General features: G+C 33.5%; 4 protein-coding genes across 6 annotated transcripts; 2 read left to right on the forward strand and 2 right to left on the reverse strand.

Moving 5' to 3' along the window:
• Positions 1-1,400: 1,400 nt before the first annotated feature.
• AMY2 (alpha-amylase-like 2) lies at positions 1,401-6,114 on the reverse strand. Of its 3 annotated transcripts, none has more exons than XM_021428733.2 (13): positions 5,985-6,114; positions 5,609-5,672; positions 5,484-5,508; positions 5,072-5,109; positions 4,658-4,784; positions 4,324-4,550; positions 4,050-4,192; positions 3,843-3,955; positions 3,603-3,691; positions 3,216-3,338; positions 2,751-2,786; positions 2,384-2,482; positions 1,401-2,299 (listed from the first exon to the last, which is right to left on the reverse strand). In XM_021428733.2, exons 2-13 carry the CDS (start codon positions 5,624-5,626, stop codon positions 2,105-2,107), a joined length of 1,233 nt encoding a protein of 410 aa, XP_021284408.1. In that variant the 5' UTR covers positions 5,627-5,672; positions 5,985-6,114; the 3' UTR covers positions 1,401-2,104. The 3 variants fall into 3 exon arrangements, with proteins under 3 accessions (XP_021284408.1, XP_021284409.1, XP_021284406.1); XM_021428734.2 differs by having other exon boundaries at positions 6,082-6,110; XM_021428731.2 differs by lacking the exons at positions 5,609-5,672; positions 5,985-6,114 and having other exon boundaries at positions 5,484-5,532.
• A 1,799-nt stretch (positions 6,115-7,913) lies between these two features.
• LOC110416869 (F-box protein SKIP23-like) lies at positions 7,914-11,036 on the forward strand. The gene is given in 3 exon segments (XM_021428994.2): positions 7,914-8,331; positions 8,334-9,465; positions 10,130-11,036. Coding segments are annotated over 2 exon segments (1,185 nt in total). The 5' UTR covers positions 7,914-8,264; the 3' UTR covers positions 9,452-9,465; positions 10,130-11,036.
• A 49-nt stretch (positions 11,037-11,085) lies between these two features.
• Positions 11,086-12,908, reverse strand: LOC110416870 (SEC14 cytosolic factor family protein / phosphoglyceride transfer family protein). Its single transcript, XM_021428996.2, has 3 exons — positions 12,529-12,908; positions 12,138-12,402; positions 11,086-11,878 (listed from the first exon to the last, which is right to left on the reverse strand). Exons 1-3 carry the CDS (start codon positions 12,653-12,655, stop codon positions 11,656-11,658), a joined length of 615 nt encoding a protein of 204 aa, XP_021284671.1. The 5' UTR covers positions 12,656-12,908; the 3' UTR covers positions 11,086-11,655.
• Positions 12,909-18,925: 6,017 nt separating this feature from the next.
• On the forward strand, positions 18,926-20,328 carry LOC110416937 (uncharacterized). Its single transcript, XM_021429083.2, is given in 5 exon segments — positions 18,926-19,004; positions 19,218-19,448; positions 19,551-19,897; positions 19,900-19,969; positions 19,972-20,328. Coding segments are annotated over 5 exon segments (993 nt in total). The 5' UTR covers positions 18,926-18,997; the 3' UTR covers positions 20,310-20,328.
• The last annotated feature ends 140 nt before the right edge of the window (positions 20,329-20,468 follow it).

The following is a 20,468-nucleotide window of genomic DNA, read 5'->3' on the forward strand; positions in this document are numbered from 1 at the left end:
TGGTAAAAGAAAGATAGAAATTAACTAATAAAACTGCCTCTAGTAATTTGTTGCAAGTTGTAGTAATCCTAAATGTTGAAAAAGCCAGCGGGAATGTCAACCCACAAAGGATCAGATAAGGATATTTAATTGCTAACAACTCCATGAGCGTACGAGTTGTAGCCATGCATCCATGATTATGGCTCTAGCAAAGCTAAGCTCCTCCTTTCACTTTTGATGCATGCGGACGACCTCTCAATTCTCATGCAATTATGATACGTTCTCGTGCACCATCACCCATTAAGTTTTTATTTTTACTTTCTGCTATACTAATTAGTTTTCCTTCAGGAGTTCATGCTGATTCCTACCAGGGACTTATACATGAAATACTACCGAGGAGAAAAGATTAACATTTTCATGTTGGGACTTTCTTTTGTAAGTTTTTGGGTAATTGACTGATTGTTAGGAACTTAAAATCATTGGCCTGCTGTTGCTGTACTTTTTTTATTTTGCTTTATAATGGTAAGTCACGATAATCTTTACAGTACATACATGTATAGGCAACGTTAGTCCAGAATCAGTGAATCCTGATGAATTCCTACATATGATAATCTCACGGTGACATGCTGCTTTCTGACACAGTATGAAGTGTAGAAGGTTTATCCAGAAAAGGGGTGGGTGAGTTTTGAAAGGAAACGTTGGATAAAGCTAAAGAAGGTGATGATTGAGGTTGGAATAGGCAGAAGAAAGGGGTGATTGAAAATCGAAAACAGGGTTTCTCTCTCTCTCTCTTTTTTCTTTTTTTCTAATTTTTCAATGAATGACAGATTTTGACGCAGTGCATGTCAGGTGAGAGAGAGTGAAAGGGAGGGCAGCGATTTGTTGTTCTGGGCGTTAGGCAACCCCATAAAATATGTCATGTTGTTTGGTCGTGCTCGAGAGGGAAGAGACGTGGTGGGGAAGGAGTTTTTATTTAGTTTCAAAACATGAAATGATGATGCCGATGACGATGGTTATGATTGTGATAGAAGTGAGTCTCTTTCCAGCTCTACTACCATGTGACACTCTCTCTCTCTCTCCCCCCTATCTCGCACTCACACTGCTTACATAACTAAGCTGCCAGTTCCTTCCCTGGTAGGTTGGTCAAAAGACTCGAAACAATCTGTCAAACTCTGCAGATACTTGTCATACAAGATTTCTCCATTATTTTTAATCTAGGCTTCGCTACTTGTTGTTGAAGGCTTGGAGCCCATCCACAAGGATGCACACATCACAGCCCAAAGCCTGGATTTTCCCCATCATCTATGCCATGTTGAGTCTTAATCCACTTGATGGAAAATCAAAAACTTGAATACAGATTATGAGTATAAAGCATCGAACTTAGCTTATCTAATCCTTTCAGCTTCTTCTTAACTTTGATATGTCAAACTTGGTGCATCAAATTTGTCAGACATAATACAATCTCACTGTGTGACATTCCATGGGACCTAACCTCTCTTTTACAAGAATTTATGATTACTTGCATGTCTCGTTCTGTTACCAATTCTTTGTTACTGTAATGACGTTGAAAACTTGTCTGCAGCTCCTTTACGTGTTTCAGGTTAACTTGCAGTCAGCCCCCATTCAAAAAGATAAAAAGCAGTTCCCAATCAACTTGATAGAGATTTTGCTGCATAATCATTACTCACTAGCATTTTCCATTTTGTCTGCGTTTTCTGTTCTCCTTGCTTGTTGATAATCAATGTCTGTTGCTTTCAACCGGTTGAATTTTGTAGAATCAAGCTCCTTCCTGCCGCTAGTCTGGCAATTACTCTTATAATTAGGTTCTTTCAGCTGATAAAAGGACCCAAAGGAAGAATAGAAGGGTACAAAGAAAAAATGGTTTTCAAGTTTTAAATAGCATTGATGACAAAATGTTAGACCAAAGACGCTATCTATTAATATTATTGATAGTAAATGCAGTTAATCTCAAGACATACAAAGCATCACCAATGGTTTCCAATGCAAATTTGGAGACGGGATGCTTTATTTATGCGATATAAATACTAGCCATCATGCCAGTGGTTGTGCACCCATTCCCCGGTAAAAGGGGAGTAAAAATGAATAGAAAGGAGGTCTACAAGAATCATTGCTTTTGCCATACTGCATATCTTTGTCCGCAGGTTGCTAGGGTCCATTCTCTCCCAGTTGGGCACCATGAGCCATCCCCAATCTTCATGCATACTTTTTCTCCAATAATTGCAGAATAGAGGTTGTTCTGGGCCTCCAGTATTCTGACAGATGACCGGCTGTGAATATCTTGACTCCTTCGAACATCCATCTGCATACAAAATTTAGAAGCATTCAACGGAAAATATTTGCTTGGAAAACCGAACTAATACATGGAAATGGCTGTGAAGCATACCAATTTGACAATTTGTTCGTGGATGGAATTACCCCAATCATAAAAGTGATCATAAAAAACAGTGGGTATTCCTGGATGTGTGAGTATGTATGCGTAACCCTGTAGGAAAACATGAAGCCATAACTGAATAAAACAAATACCCAGATCAATAATCACAAACAGCTTTGTTTATGAAGAATGAGACTTAAAACATTAATTGTGATGATAAAATCAACACTTTTATAAAACATTGAAAAAGGTTAATAAAAAAAAGGGTGCCGCCCTAAGTCTTATAACTTGCGTTTATAACAGAAAACAAAATCCACAGGAAATTGCGATGCTAGTCATCTTGGGCTGTTGAGTATATGCAAGAAACAGCATCTCATACCTCCATAATATGATTTGAGGGGAAAGGCCAATGAGCCTGCAAGAATAAAACAACTAGCATGGTGAGTAGATTCCAGATTGACAGATACGTCTTACTGCAAATGTTCAGCAGAATGAATCCCTTACCACTCCTTGGAGCAAACCTGTACCCTTTCTACTTTAAGCGCAGGCTAATTAATTGTTGACTAGATGGGCATTTCTACTCTTTAATACTTACGATTTCTCAGAATTGCCAATCTACTTAAGCAAAAGCATATTAGGAGTATATACATGTTTTTTTTTACTAGATGTTTAAATTGTAAGGACATCATTTCATGTCAGTGAAAATAGACCACAATACAGCCCAGCCAACTCAAAAAGTGTCAGTATTCTTCAGCTGCATGTCATAAGCAAAAATTATGTGCACCCATGCTACCCTCAGAACCATTTAAGTTGCAAATGAAATATATCAAGAAACTTCTAGTACCTGAGTTGAGCCTGTATCATGGTTATCGATAAATGTGACAGCCCTTGAGGGCCACCACCCCATTACACCAGGTGGCTTCCCTTGAGGGTCACGCAGGCGCCAAAACTGCCCCTTCACAGCTTCCTGCAAAGTTACAATTAAGTGAATATCAAAAAAAATTGAAAGACATAAAAATCTGATTTCATCTGGAATTGAAGTAACCTTACATAGCGGCAGGTCTTAATCAGGGGGAAGACAGTGAAGCAAGTATATGAATAAAGATGAAAGAGATTTTTTTTTTTTATGAAGACATTGGCATTATCATTATCAGTAGAATATGGTGTCACATTAGACGAAAACGCCAGTCCTGTTCTCTTTGTAAACAGTAGTATACTTTTTGGACCATACCTGAAGAATCCCCTTTGTTGTGAAGTCAAATGCAGTTGAAAGCTGTCCAGTGGCATCAATCCAATTAATGATCCTTTGTCGATGGCTATCTGCAGTAGAGATTGTGAATATAATGAAATGCCTCCGAAAATCATATTTAACCAGTCAACTATAAACATATCAATAGCTTTATTGATGAAAATGAATTAAGAATTTTTTTATGAATGATCTCAAATATGAAAAACAGATCAAGCCCGTTACCTTGGTTGTAGTCTAATCCATATCCATTGTAGTTGCAAGAATCCCAATACTCCCCAACAGAAAAAATAGGCTTTGCTCCTTCAATGTATTCTTTGACATATTTTGCTGAGTAACTGAAGCAAAACGTTATATAGCAATATAAACACCACGATAGAAAGCAGATCATTTTGAGACAACAGTAACCTATGAGTACAGTATGGTCATTACCCCCTTGCAAAATCAAAGCGAAAATCTCGAAAGCCAACACTGCGTAGCCAATGCAGCCATCCTATGATATCCTTCCGAACAAAATGTTGGCTGTGATCAATATTTGGAACCCCATGGAAGTTGTCTCCAGTGCTTCTATTACCCTGAGACATAAATTTGAAGTCAGAAGATATCTTAAATTACAGTATATATCCACAATCACATCAGGAAATATCATTTAGGGCCAAGTAACATAAAGCATCACAGAGGGGTGCAAATATATTGACTATTATACCAATCCACCAGTACAAGATGTGACAGCACGCTCATCCCATGCTAGTGGAATTCCATCATAACGGTTATACATTCCCCCATGACCTTGAGTAGTCCCAATACGATGATTGATTACTATGTCAGCCATCGCTCTAACTTTGTACTGCTTGAGTTTTTGGAGTAAAACTTTCAACAGCTGCTCAGAGCCATATGAAGAATTGAGTAAATAAAGGTTTTGGGGAAGGTACCCTACAATAAAACATGAGGAAAACAGATACATAAATATAAATCCTGGTGAAGCATGTGTAGAATTGATAAGAAACTAGACTGTGGCTTGAAAAATTTTACTGTCTGACCTTCTGGTGAAAAAGAGTTACTTGCTGGTGGCAACCATACAGATGTAAACCCAGATTTTGCGATGTCAGGAACTTTCTTTTCTAAGTTTCTCCACCAGTCATATTTGTGAGACTCCCAGTTAAAACCCTGTTGAACAAATTAAACAATTTTAAAGTTCTTCCTCAGCTTCAGCAGTCAAACGTTTGTTGTGAAGAATTTAATGCAACTATTTCCGTATACTTTATATTAACTTGGTGATTTCAAAACAGAGACAACCACTTTTGAACGAGTAAAGAGATCAGTCCAGTTGTATAGAGTATATCTTATATATTATAAATTTATAAATCAACACATACAAAACCATAAAGCATTTATGAACTCAACAAAGTCTCCAAGTTCCTGTAAAAGAGAATGATCAACATTGTCTAATTTACCTGCAAAAGGATTTCCCTTCCATTGCGCAACACAGCACCTGAAATTAAATCCAAAAGTATACTTTAGAAGCAATTTTCTCTTGCACTTTTCGCAGATCATTAACTCTAACAAACCAAAAAAGGATTATCATTGAACATATTCAGCTTATTGTTAGATTTTCTTTCTTGGACTTTCTCACAGATTGCCATACTGAAGTATGCCATTTCAAAAACGAAATTTTCGCACAATTGAAGTACAAAATAAATGAACAAGAAATAAAGAAACCTAAACAGTATCAGCTCTGAGGTTCCATTGAAAAAACATTCATATCCAGCAAGTCCAAAATCCCCATTATTATTTCAGGGCCAAGAGTAAACAACAAAATACAAAGTGAGAAAACAACATATACGGAAAGGAAAAGCATGAGCATACCTGGATCAGTGCTTTCTTCAACAGTCTGCATTTCAACAAAAGGTGACATCAGAGAAATAGTATACACGCATACACAAAAGAATGCAAAAAACTATCGTAGAAAAGAAGAAGAGCAAGAGAATTACGTTGTTGAAGTTACCCATACTCAAATTTGACGCTGGATCGTGGAAAATGGAGCACAGAGATACCCTGCATTCGCAAACAACTCACAAGTTTATAACTTCCATCCTGCTTATAAAACATAAACGCAAGAACAAGACTCTGTTTGATTGCCAAATGAGAACGAAAGAGTAGAGTAGCCAAGAAATCTGTTTAGAAAAATAGTTTTTGTTTCGCAATGATCGTCGAGAAAACTAATTCGTTACCCGCGAAAGGCAGAACAAATCACTTGACGAGTAACAAACTTTCAAATTTGAAAATTAACGCGGCAACATTGAATCAAGAAACGATATTTTGGAAAAAAAAAAAAAGAGAGAGAGGAAATGAACGAGCAACAAATACCAAGGAAAACTGAGGTTGCGATCGCAGCGTGGATTGGTTCTGGCGTTCTCGGCCTATAAATAGAGGGAAGAAGAACAAAAGAAGAAAGAAGGAAAACCTGGACAAAGACCCGCGAATTGGAATCACGGAGTTGCAGCCATGAGATAAAGAAGGGGAAAAGGAGGGAATATTGAAATCCGCCTCCCACGACCACCGATACCGTATTTGGCAGAAAGGAAAAGGCGGTGGCGGAATCTGCTTTTGCAATGGGAGAGAATTTATTCATATTTCAACGGTAAATAGCCGCAGCTCGAATCGCTGAGTCGGATCGTTTTCGATTGTGATGTGACACTTAGGGAAGGAGGGTTTAGGAATCGCGCGAGTTTGAAAATGTTTTGGATGGCTGAGATTTTCGGAATACGCCCGAGGAGAAAGAACGGTTAACGGTTAGGATCGCAAAGAGCCTTTAATTTCAGAGGGAAAGCTTAAGCGTTAAGTTGAGTCAGCGAAGCGACGGTGTCGTAATACTAAACCAGACTATTAATTGGTTTTAATAGAATAAATTAATTAAAATTTCGATTAATTTGATTCAGTTTGTTTAATTACGGTTTAATTACGGTTTTAATGGATTACTCATTTAATTTATGACCTTTGGAGCAAAATTGGGTTGGTTTACATTAAAAGGGGCTTCCAGCAGGCTACATGGGTCGGGTCCATAGCTAGGCTGGGCAATTGTTTGGCAATAAAGTTATTAATCGGGCCTTATGGGCCTACTCCTAAGGCGCATTGATATTTGTTATTTTAAAAAATAATTTTGACATAATATTTTAAAAATTAGTATAATACTCGAAAAATGTTTGAATTGTTTAAGATAATTCAAATAAATCTATATTCTTTTATTTCATTCAATCAAATTTTTATGTTTTTATTTTAAGTTAAAAAAATATAATTAATAATTAACTAATTATAATTGATTAAAATATTATTTATCATTTTATTTTTATGTGGTATTAATATGATACCAACTTAAAGAGTGAAAATAGCCATCATATCACATCATCATACGTCAATACCACTTGATATAATATAACAAATGATATTTTGAGTAAGTTACTCATCAGTTATTAAGTAAGTTAATCATTAATCATAAAAACTCATTTGCTTCGAAATAAAAGTATGAAACTTTGAATGAATATAATAAAAGAATAAAGATTTTATTTGAATTTTTTAAAATAATTTAAGATTTTTTATATATTATACTTGTTGTTACATTTAATCAAAACTTATTTTTATTTTAGACAAAATAAGTTTTAATAATTAATAATTGGTAAACTAACATTATTCAACACAACATTTGTCATTTTATATCCATATAGGACTAATATGACACTGACATAAATAGCAAAAATATCATATCATCATCTCATCATACCGCATTGTCATTTATTATAATATATCAATATGTTACATAAATGATATCGAATAAAGAATGATATTTTAATTAATAACAATTAATCATCTACTAATAGTAACGTCTCAAAAAAAATCATTATTAATAGTAAAAATTTATTTAAAAAAGTATAAAAATATAAAATTATGATTGAATGGAATAAACAATAATAATTTATATGAATTTTTTTAATAGGTTAAAAGTTTTTCAAATATTATATATTAAAAAATTTAGACATTTATTTTATATTTTTCCTCTAATAAATTTGGTTAACTTTGTACAAGTAATTAAAAAATTTAAATGAGAGAAATTATTCAATAAATAATAATGACGTCTTTTGAAAATCTAAATTAGAAACTCTTTCCATGTCACCATTATCATTATCTTCATTTGACATTTCTTCTCTTAAAAAAAACACACATTGTTCAATTTAAGTCAAATAAATTTATCTTGATCACCTAATAATTTTGATCTTTTTTACGCATTTTATTTATATAAATATTTTAAAAATAATATTCGAAATGAAAATGTCTATTTTTTATTACAAAAGGATTAGTAGATCATAAATATTTGAAACTCATATAAAATGTCAAGATATGCCCAAAAACGAGGTCGTTTAATTAGACCAGACAAGGTGCCACGTGACACTCAAGCAAGAGCTGTAAGATACTTCATGTTTGTCAGTTCCGTGAATCTCACGGCTCCCAGCCTTCATCCGCTGATCAAATATCCAAAGCAGAAATCTTGTCTCCGGCGAAACAGATTTATTAAAAGGAAGAAGAAAGAAACAATTTCTGGTAGAAAATCCCCCAATTCGCGAGAAAATTTCACGCTTCGATAAATACTATCAGATGGGCGTTGACTGGACCGAACTCCCGCCAGAACTCCTACAATCCATCTCGGAAAACCTAAAAATCTACGCGATTACATCAGTTTCCGAGCCGTGTGCCACAGCTGGCGATCCTCAATCCCTAAAATCCCTTTCCACCTCCCTCCTCAGCTCCCCTGGCTCATGCTCCCTCCTTCCCAATCTCACCAACCTTACCGCGCCTTCCACGATCTTTCTACCAACAGACTCCGATTCCTCTCCCTCCCCGAATCTTCCAACCCAAACAAGCGGCACTGCGGCTCTTCCCACGGCTGGCTCATTATCCTAGACGAATCCCCTACTATTCTCCTCTTGAACCCTCTCTCCCGAGCCAAACTCCACCTCCCTCCTCTCTCCACCTTCCCGAACGTCGACAGCTTTAACTACTCCGACATCGGAAAGGAGTATTCCCTCCGCTCCCCTTTCGGAGGCCGTTACACCCGCAATTTGCGGCAAATGCGAGACTCCTTCATTAAAAAAATCGTGCTCTCCGCCAATCCTTCCAAGGACCCTTGTTTCGTGGCAATAGCGATTCTTAATCAAACCGGTGAGTTAGCTTATTGCAAAAACGGCGACAAATCTTGGCGCTTTATCGAAGGTGCGCATTCCTATTCCGAGGATGTTATATATTGTAGAGGTTTGTGTTTCGCTGTTGATAAACACGGAGGAATTGTAATCTGTGATGTTCGCAATGATTTGCCTAGAGTTTCATTTATCGAAACGCCGAGACAGTTAGGCGGTGATATGCAATATTTGGTTTACTCTGGAGATGAATTGTTACTCGTTACGCGTCATCTTGATCTTGAATTCGATTTCGAGCCTGATCCGTCGCATTTGGTCTTCAGGACTAAGCGGTTCGAGGTTTCTAGGCTAATTTGGAATGGACCGTATTGGGAGAGAGTGAATAGTTTAAAAGATAAGATGGTGTTTGTAGGTGAAAATTCTTCATTATCTTTGTCAGCTTCTGATTTCACAGGTTGTATGGGGAATTGCGTGTATTATACGGATGATTACTCGGAAACTAACTATGATGGTGCTTTTGGGGAACATGATATTGGTATTTACAATTTATGGGATGGGAGCATTGAGCCATTGCCTTGTTATCCACGGAATTCTTTCTTCAGATTGGGTTGGCCAACACCACTTTGGGTTACACCTAGTCCATACTAATATGGACCATGAATGTAAGTATCTTCCTTTGATTTGCTACTGGTTACATGTAAAAATATGTATATAATCAGTATCTTTGGTATATATGATGTTGTATGAAAATTGTGTCTTCTGTATATGCTGCTTCATCTTTGTGCTTGAGATGTTTTATATATGTATGAATCTCAGCAAACACTTGCTCTGGTGAGACGTTATAGTTTGTAATGATATTGTAATTTATTTGAAATCGTTGGTGTCTTCTGTTGAATGTTCTATGTCTGTATATGCAGCTCCATCTTTGTGTTTAAGATGTTTGTATAGGTATGAATCTCAGCAAACACTTGCTCTGGTGAGACCATATAGTTTGTAATGATATTGTAATGTATCTGAAATCGATTTCTTTGATAATATTCAAGAACTATAATGTTTATTAATGTAGAAATGGTTGTAATAATAATGTTTTCGATAGGATGTGAATGGTTCTTGATGCTGTAAAAAGAAATTGTAATAGGTGATAGGATGAATATAAAAACCTTAATGTGAAACTAATTTGATTAAAAAATTGGTTGTCTTTGTTACGACTATAGCGTCTGACAATAGTTAATATGGGGATGGTTGGTTGTGGAAAATGAATTGTTAAGGCCAGACATGGAATGCCAGACCTTAAAAGTTTACTCAGTTTGAATTGAGATTCTGCAGGCAAGTCCTGAAACTGTAACTGCAACTTAGTTATGGGTAGAGGCCTAGAGGAGGAATGCTGTAGGCGCTGACAGTTTTCTATTGGCAATTTAGAATAGAGGATGCTGCAGTCACAAGTTCCAACCTCTTAGCTCTTTCTGGTTTTTGAAAGACACTCTCCATATCCCTACAATTGGAGGCCTTTATGCGAAACAGTGCGTCACGCGGATTAGGCATATGCAACTCTTATCCATTTGAGAGGTGGTTTCCACAGGGACAGTATAGGCAACTCTTATCCATTTGAAGCTCATCTTGAGGTCATTGGATATAATAGATACAGAAAAATACTATGAATAGGGAATGAGAGAATTTTAAGTGTCTGTCAGCAAGGATAGACTTGGAGGAGGGAATGTACTAAAATAAAAAAAGAAAAGCATGTCTAGGGGAGAGCTTATGGTTATGTGCCAGCCTCGGGTTCTTTAACTTTTCCGAACTCATTCGGAGATTGGAGTGTGGTTTGTGGTCTTCCTCTAAGGTTGTGAAGTAACAATATCTAGCAGTTTTGTACTTTCAAATCTTTCTTGTAGAAATGGCTGCGGGACTAATGACAGCAGGACAGGATTTGCAAATTGTCATGCCCTTTGCGGCTTTTCTGGGTGGGACATGTCTGTCTACTGTAACTCCGATACTCCAAACAGGGCCAGGCTAGGGACACTATCTTCTGGTTTTGGAGTATAAAAGCCAAGTTAAGCCCCATAAATTGACTGACATTCTTCCTGAATTGTTTAGCATTGCTAAAAATGAAGGCCCACCTGCCCCGATGACAATGTTGGAAGGAATATATCCACGAGGGGCACTTTCCAATGAACTCTCTTCACGCTTAATCCTTTCAAATGAAAAATTAAATGGGAAATTTGGTTTGATACCATCCTTGCCCGTTAGCTCTTGCAGGACTTCCAACAACGAGGATGGACGAAATATCAGCACGACCAGCCATATAAGGCAGTAGAACGCGATGCATCATGCTAGGTTTCTGATTTGGAGATTTTTTAAGTGCCGACTCCTCGAAATTGTGCTTTATGTGATTGTATGACATGATTCTTTTGCTGAATTGCTCAATATAAAAAGGGCGTCAACCTGTCGTATTGGGTTCAAGTGAAATAGGAACAGCTTTTTTCTTTCTTTTTTGTTTATCCCTTACAACTCTTTTCATTTTTACAGTGTGCTCTATCCATGTTTACGCTCTTTTTTCCCTCTTTATCTTTCTGGGTTCTTGGGCTGGGATCAATTTGCTATAGAGGCATAAAGCAAACTCTCAGTGACCCACGAATACATTTTGGTTTCTCTCACACCCACGGAAGGATGCATTTCAACCTTTCCCTTTGTACAATATGAACAAAACTCCTAAACAACCCTCCATCGAAAGCAAAATGAGTAATGAAATTTGATCTCATAACTCAATCCTCACAAATAGAAAAGCAAGGCCCCAAACTCCACTACAATCTACGATCTACAGTTGCATTTCCATTTCCTAACACCCTCCAAGCTTAAGCAATGCACCTCATGGAGTACATGGAGATTGGGTCCACAGGGACGGAGGTCGTAGAGTAAATTCTAGGGTGGTCGCTCTCCAATCCATAGTCCATCGCCGGACGGTACTCCAGCTCCTCGTCATGATCATGCACAAACTCTGGTATTTCCATCTCCATCCTCCTCACATGATCCCACAGAAACTCCAGCCTGCTCACGTATTTAAGCTTCGCGTACAACCTGCGCGAACCCACAGTAATACCCAATCATCCATTGTCCTGCCCATCCCTCAAATAAAAAAGAAAACTTCAACTCAAAAGTGGCGGTGCATAAGCATTAAAGAAAAAAGAAAAAAAAACAAAAGCACCATCGGCGTGATTATCGTTTGTCCTTTATCATCATTTATCAATGGCCAAAATGGGCCACAGAGCGATGTGGCTTTCTTTCCTTTTTATTTTTCCTTTATTTGATTTTAATAATCAAAAGAGATTATCCTTACCCTCCGTTGAAAAACAGACGGCCAAGGGTGGCAAGGAACAGTCTGGCTTGTAAACCAGGATGCAAGAAATAAACAGCGTCGAGATTGTCCTTGATGTCGGTCGGAATAGCATCGTAGATTGATCGAAGGGCTGAGATTCCAGGGAAATTTTCACTCCTTTGAACATCTGTGTGCACATACACCACCGAGAACATCTTCGCCCCCAATTTGGGGTAAACCTTCTCCTCCAAGTACTTCTTCATAACCTCACTGCTAACCATCCGAGCTGTTACCATTAAAAGGCAAAAAAACAAGTCAATTAAATGAAACAAAGGAAGAAACATAATAAAAAAAAAAGAAAAGAAATCCCGGAAACGTACAAAAAATTGAACATGCATGTAACGTTTGTTACCAGGAAAGTGCTTGCCGATGATGAGAAGAACCGGACGGCCACGTTTGTCTCTGCCTTTAACCTTGAAGACATCGAGTTTCTCCAAGAGATGTTCTTGATCTGATTCAGAGAGGGTACAAGAATTCATAGTAGTTCGATTTTCACAGAGGTTGTCTTTTCGTGAACAAGTTCACCGCAGAGAGGTTTTATCCAGTTGGCTGTGTTGTTTGTTTTGAGAGGGAATCTCTAACAAAGAAGGTGATTTTGAATTGCGGGGAAGAAAAGGGGAGGAGGAGGGCAGGTTTATATAGGAAAAGGATGGTGGGGAGTTATCCGCATGGGCTCGAAGCCGAGGATTTGGTTCAGACCGGTATATTCTCAAGCATCTTCCGTTTTGGAGCCAAGTGAGTCTGTCTCAACTCGCTGGAGTATCATTTAAGTCACTGACACGTTTGGGTTCCCCTCGACCTTATCTGGAGTTCCTAAAGTGCTAACATTAACTTTGCTTTGTGACTTAATTGGAGCTTAATTTGTGTGATTAACCTGCTAATCATAAAACACGTAATCAATCACCGGTGCAATTAATTACCTTATTTTGCATTTCTTTGGTTCTGGAAAGTATAACTGATTTTATATTTGATACAATTACTTATTTAATAATTATATTATTATTTAATTATATAATGTTATTTCTTTCATATATAAAAATAAGTTCAGAAAATATTTTTAAATTTATAAATATTTATTTTTAAAAATTCTTGATGTTTCAATTATTTATTAACAAAATAATAATATTTAATTATTGATATTTTATAAAATTTGAAACAAAATCGATAAAATTACCAATTCAAAATAATTAGTGGCAAAGTCTTATCCCAATCATATCTTATCCCTTGATATTCGAGTCTTGTCCCTTGATATTCACCCAATCAATGAAAGTTTATGAGTTGTGAGGTCCAAATGGAAGATTAATAATAATAATTACTAAATAATAAAAAAAAATTCTTATTGCCCAAAAAAAAATTAAAAGAATGCTTGAAGATAATCCAATTGATAAAGAAACTGCATCCAAGGTTTTTGGCTCTAGTGGGTCCAAATAAATAAAGCTCCATACTTTGAATATATGACTATTTCCTTGGCTTCATTCAACCGCTCTTTAGACAAAGATAAAAAATAAAAAACAAAGCTTTTGTTTTATACCATCCGTTTTAAGATATTTATAATTTTTTTAAAAATTTTTATGAAAATTATAATATATTTTATATTAAAATATATCATAAAAAATTATAATATAAAAAAACATTAAATATTTTAAAATTAAAGTTAATACATTAAAGGTTGAGGTAGCCCATGACCAATTATTTGAGGAAGAAAACTGCTGGGACGATGTCGACGTATATTTAAATTAAAAATATTTTAAATTAAAAATAAAATATTTTAATTTTTTAAAGTTTTGATTACAAATTTAAATAATTTATTAATTTTTAAAATAAATATTTTACTTTAAAATATAAATATTATTAATAGAAATTAAATAATATTAAAATATATTTTTTATTAATTTAAAAAAATTAAAAAAAAAGACATCCATAGGTTCTCTAAAAAGGATGGGTGTTCCTTTTAGGAAGCTCTATGTTCCCTTAGAAAGCACTAGATCTGATGCTCTTTTGGGAGTCTCGAACCCCTTAAGAGAGCATTAATTTTGGAGGGATTTTATTTTAATTAATATAAAATAATAAAATGATCTAATAATTATTTTTAAAATTAATAAAAAATAAATTATTTTTTATTTTTATCATATAAATAAATTAATAAAAAATTAACAATTGAATATACATATTAAATAAAAATATTTTTAAAAAATAATATATATTTTAAAAATTAATTAAATTTTATAAAATTTTAATTAAAATATAAATATATTTTACTGTTAAGAACTTGTTTGGTTTAGTTTTTTTAAACTTAAAAGCTATTATAAAGTTCTTATAAAAAATAATAATTTTTAAAATTAAATTAAAATTATTTGATAAATTTTTTTTATAAATTATAATTTTGATTAAATTATTGTAAAATGTATTTTTTTAAAAAAATTATATTATAATTATCTTTAATAGATAAATATATTTTTGAAACACAAATAAATTTTTTTTTATTTTTTTTATTCTTAAAAAAAACTTCTCATAAAAACTTTTCTTAAAGTTCTTTTTTTAAAAATATTATTTTTTAAATTTTTTTAATTTAATTTTTATTTTTTAAAAATAAATAAATTAAAAAAATTTAAATCAAACAAGCACTAAATCAGTAAAGCTTCAAAGCTGATCCGGAAATCAGATGATAAGAAATTTCGATCAGTCGAAAGTTAGTGGACCGGATGGAAACAGAGGCCTATCAGATTACTGTTTGAAGTGGGGCAATGCTTCTGGAAGTTACGTCCAAGTGGCGGTGGAATCAAGAGAAGGATACGCCTTGGCCCACAATTTAATAATAATAATAATGTGCCACAATATATTTAACGCGTGATGGTTGTTGCAAAAATGCTAGTAGTGGTCTAGTATTTGTGAAGAAACGGTTGCCAAATGGCGTCAAATAACAAGTGTGTGATGGAGACGCATTCCGACAAATTATTCCGCATTTCTTCTCATTTAAACTGTTATATTTAATCTGATAAAAATTACTTTTCTATTCTTCAATATTTATCTCTTTTTAATTTTCATGAAAGTTAAATTTCTTTGATATTTTATATTAAAATTTGAACAAAAAAATTATAATATATATATTCTATGTTTTTTAAGATATGAAAACATAAAAAAAAACCATGAAAATTAAATTTATAATGTTAAAAAATTGAGTGCTTAAAAATAAAGAAGTATTTTTAAACATTCAAAAATAATAATATGGGACAAAAGGAGTAATACAGTTATATGATTTTTTTAAAAATCAAATTGGGGTCCAATTTCTTGTGTCAATCATAGCTCATAAGAAACGTGTAAAGCTTTTGTTGCTTCAATCACTGGAGAGAGAAAAAGCTTGTAAATTATTTTTTTTTCTCTTTCTCTTTTTCTTTTTCTTTTTGATGCTAGTTATAATCAGGATGGAGACAGTTTCTCAACTCAAATTCTTAAGGTTTATCATTTTCATGATGCAAAAATCAAAATCTCATCCAAGTAATGAACCTTCTAAACTAGATCTTTTTCTTTACCATCGAGATTCTCTATTGAACGAAATAAAAAATAAATATTATGTAAATATTCGATTTTGACTATTTTTAAATACTATATAATTTTCTTAACAATGATTATATTGGTACATGTTTGTCAATGAAAGCGACCAAAATGAATAGAATAATAAAAGATTTATATGAATCCATTTTTATTAGTGTATTTTTGTTTAAGTATCAATTAACAAGACTCACCCTAGGGATAAACCACAGGCAATCACTAAAACCATGAGCTGGATAAACGTCCATGCTACCAGATACGAGCCAAATTTTTTTGTCAAAATGTCTACAAATTTTTTATATTTATGTATTTTATTTAATTTAATTATTACATTCAAAATTAAAATAATTTAATTTATTAATTTTAAAAATTACTTCAATTTAATCTATTCATTTAATAGTATTCAATTTTACCATTAACAATGGTGAGGTTAGCACTAATATGGCACAACGTGCTATCGATATGATAATGTGACAGTGTCACATGGTATCAACGTGATGACATGACAATGCCATATGACATTGACATGATGATGTGGTATTAACATATTGATGTGTGAATGTCACGTGATAGATTAAGAAATAAAACTTTTTATAAAAAAAATAAGTACTACGTCATAGAGATTAAATTGAACAAGAATGTATTGTACAAGAAATAAATTAAATAAAATTGAAGTATTTAAGAATTAAATTGAAAAAAAATATTTTAAAAATATAAATTTATGAGTAAATGATATATAGACTTATTAATAAACCAAATGATGTTTACATTTAAAATTTTATGGTGTTAGAAAATGTATATAAATATTTTCTTTTTTAAATATTTGATTCTGAAATAGGTACATTAATTTATCTTCTTTGTCAAAATTAAATTTAAATTTCCCTTGTATAACAAAAATTTCAGAGAGAATTCATATTTAAAGTCAGATTTAAATGAATAACTTACATTATATTATTATAAAATAATATAAAAATATTAAATAAAATATTTTTTTCTTCTATTTATAACTATATAAACATTTGAAACTTATATGCTAACATTAATTTATCTTATTTGCAAAAAATAAATTTAAATTCCCCTTCAATATAAAAAATTCCAAAATTAAAAAAAAAGTTATACGTAAAGTTATATTTGAATGAATAATTTACATTATGTTATAATAAAATAATATAAAAAGATTAAATCAATTATTTTTTTCTTCTATTTAAAACTATATAAAATTTTGAAATATATATTCTAATTTGACTTGAAATTTATATTGCAGTTTAACTTAGTTTTTAACTTGAACTAAACTTAAATTGGCAAAATAAGTTGATTTAGTTATAACTTTTATAATTTATAAATACCTATTATTTTGGCATTATTCAACTTTTACTTAATTTACCTTTTATTTCTTATAAAACTATTATATTTAAGTTCAAAAATTACAATCAAATTTTACTAAATTTAATTTTGAATTATTAATTTAGATATACAAAAAATATATAAATATAAAATAAAATAATACAAATATTTATAATTATATTTAACTCTATCAGCCATAAATGTAATATTTAATTCAAAAAATTTTAGCATAAAAATGTAACCTAAAATATTAAACAAAATAAAAACATAAAAAATAAACAAAAAACTGAAAATGGTGGAGTAATTCATATTATAAAGGTGTAATAAAAGGTCTGTTATGTCCAAATTTAATTGAGTAAGTCAGAACAATGAATTATTTTTATATTTATTACTAATAGCATAGTCATCAAAGAGCTGTTTAATTTTTAAATTAAAAGAATTTAAGAGAAAAATCCACATTAGAATTGAGAAACATAGATCTGTTGTCATTGCCTTAATTTTGTAACAATTAATCAATGAATTAAACTTTTGATGAGAAAAACAAAGAACGAAAAAGAAGCTTGAAGAAGAGTGGTCAAGGAAAAGAGTAGTTATTACTTTTTAAGATAAAATATCATTTTTTTATAAAAAAAATTTAAACTTAATTTTTATAAAATAAATAAATTAATATACTTATTATGAAATTAAATAATCAATAAATAAAATATTTATATATTTTTCTTAACACCATAAATATTTTATATTTAACCATTTAGCTTATTAATAAATATGTGTAGTATCTACTTAAAGATTTTTATTTTTAAATATTTTTTAATATACTTCTTAAACATTTAAATTTTATTTTATTTAATTATTGTGCTATATATTTTTTAATTTAATCCATATGATGTAACACAAATTTTGTTTTTAATTTTTTTTCGATCTATCACTTTAGTATTGCCATGTGGCATCTAACGTCAACTTGTTAATACTACGTTAGCATTATCATGTTATTATGTCAATTTTACATGATACTACAACATCATCACGACGATACCACGTGGAAGTACCACATTTCTATATCGATATCATATTATCAAATTGTGTCGTATCAATGTTGAAGTTGTCATTTTTAATCATAAAATTAAATGTCATTAAAAAAAATAAATTAGAATAACTTTTAAAATTAAAAAATTAAATTATTTTAATTTTAAGTATAGATATTAAATTAGATAAAAAGCGTAAGTATGTGAATATGGTCAATATTTTGATTTTTTTTTTTAACCTAACAATGGAAGTAATCAGGAATGAGTCAACATAAGCATACCTTGGGAGCCAGAAAAGTGAGTACCGACTACTCTCCTTTCGAGGCAATCTCTTTCATAACAAAACTTCCTTCGATTTTTTGGATGGGAAAGATCCACTAGACAAAAGAAAGACGCGGCTGAGAGCTCAAGATGCAAAGCCATTGTTTTTGGATTAATTATCACTCTCGAGATAAGATCATGCATTCGAATCCTTGGAAATTGGAATGCTTTCATTCCCATCTTTTGCAAATAGTTCTGAAGTTGAAATGCAAGTATTTTACTAACAGGACAGGTGCGGGACCAGGGTGTGCGGTGGTCATGATTCATTGCAACTCAGCCCAATTCGTCGGGCCTTCTTCCTTGGATTCCTGCATTGTTGGGTATTTCTCGCAAGAGCAACTGCCTGTTTCCACACCCATAAAATGGAGCCCCTCAGCTCCTTTATCTGCTTTGTCTGTCACTGTCATGGCCGACAAGAAGTTGAAGGACTAAGGTAAGCCCGGCCTGTCTCCTTTTGGGTTTACTCCTATGATTGTGAGGCCTTTGTCGTTCAGTTGAAGGCATCACAATTTAATATCCCATTCTTTTCTCTTAAAACTTGGAAGCTTCGAGTCTCAACGAAGGGTTAGACCTCAATTTTTAATGTTCAGTGAGTTACCAACTTTGAGATTCTATGGCTTCGTTGATCCATTAATCTAGTCTTCATTACCTGGAAGGAGGTGTTGACTTGTTGGTTTTTTTACAAGTTTTGCGCAAGCAAAACACCTACCTTTCTTGTCTCACTTCACAGTGGTTAGACAGCAATGAAAAACAATTCATGCATCGAAGCTCCATCATGTTATATAATTTCAATCATTTTTAGTTGCAGCAATAGAACAGAAGAAGAAGACAGGACAAAAAATGAAATTGGAAGTTGCATTACTTCTCTTTGGGATGCTATGCTTCAGCATCGTACCTTTAAAAAAAGTAGGTGCCAGAAAAGCTGCTTGCCACGACCCACTCTTTGGGAACTGCAATAGCATCCTTCACAACTGTCCACCAGGTTGTCCTAATCTATGTGAGGTAGATTGCAGGATCTGCACGCCTTACTGCTGTAAGCTAGTTTTCTTTAATCTGAGTCTCACCCATTTTCTATGTTCAATCACACATGCACTTGTAAGTGCTAATACAATTTCATATTTTATGCATGCAAAAGCTTGTGATAAGCCAGGAGCCGTTTGCCAGGACCCACGGTTCATTGGGGGCGATGGCATCATGTTTTATTTTCATGGCAAGAAAGACAAGGAATTTTGCTTGGTCTCTGATTTCAATGTTCATATCAATGCTCATTTTATTGGCAAGAGGAGCAGAAAGGGAAGAGACTTCACCTGGGTCCAGTCCATTGGTATCTTGTTCGGTTCTCATCAGCTCTATATTGGCGCAGAAAGGGTTGCCAAGTGGAGGGCATCAGTTGAAAACATGCTGATCAAATTAAATGGAAAAGATGTCCTGGTGCCGGCCGGTGAAGGCCAAACATGGCAGTCACCGGAAGCAGGATTAAGATACAAAGGCAGACAGAGACCAATAAGGTGAGGCTCAGAGTCGAAGGGTTGCTTGAGATAACGGCACGCGTGGTTCAATCACTTCAGAAGAATCAAGGGTGCATGGATACAATGTGGCTGAGGATGACTGTTTTGCGCATTTGGAGCTGAACTTCAAGTTTGATTCTCTGAGCACAATGATGAATGGAGTTTTGGGACAGACATACAGGCCAAACTACCAAAGCAGAGTAAAATTGTCAGTTGCCATGCCGATCATGGGAGGGGCAGATAAGTTTGCCACTTCTCATCTCTTTGCCACAGATTGTGCAGTTTCCAACTTTGGTTTGAAGGCGAAGACGCTTGGGAGTGGAGAACCATTGAGCTTTGAATGTAGAGGCGGATCCGGAGGGAAAGGGATAGCTTGCAGAAGATAGAGTAAACAAGATAGGGAAGGCTCATTTAGTTGTAGCAATAAGATCATTGGTATTACTTGTCTGCTTAAGAATCGGAAGAATGTTTGAACCTGTCTGCTCTTCTCATCAGGCAAAAAGTATATAAATATATGCTGCACACTTGTACTTACAATGGCGCAC

This window comes from Theobroma umbraticum, unplaced genomic scaffold (assembly GCF_002168275.2).
Source record: "Theobroma umbraticum cultivar Fairchild unplaced genomic scaffold, ASM216827v3 scaffold_51.0, whole genome shotgun sequence".
Lineage (NCBI taxonomy): Eukaryota > Viridiplantae > Streptophyta > Magnoliopsida > Malvales > Malvaceae > Theobroma > Theobroma umbraticum.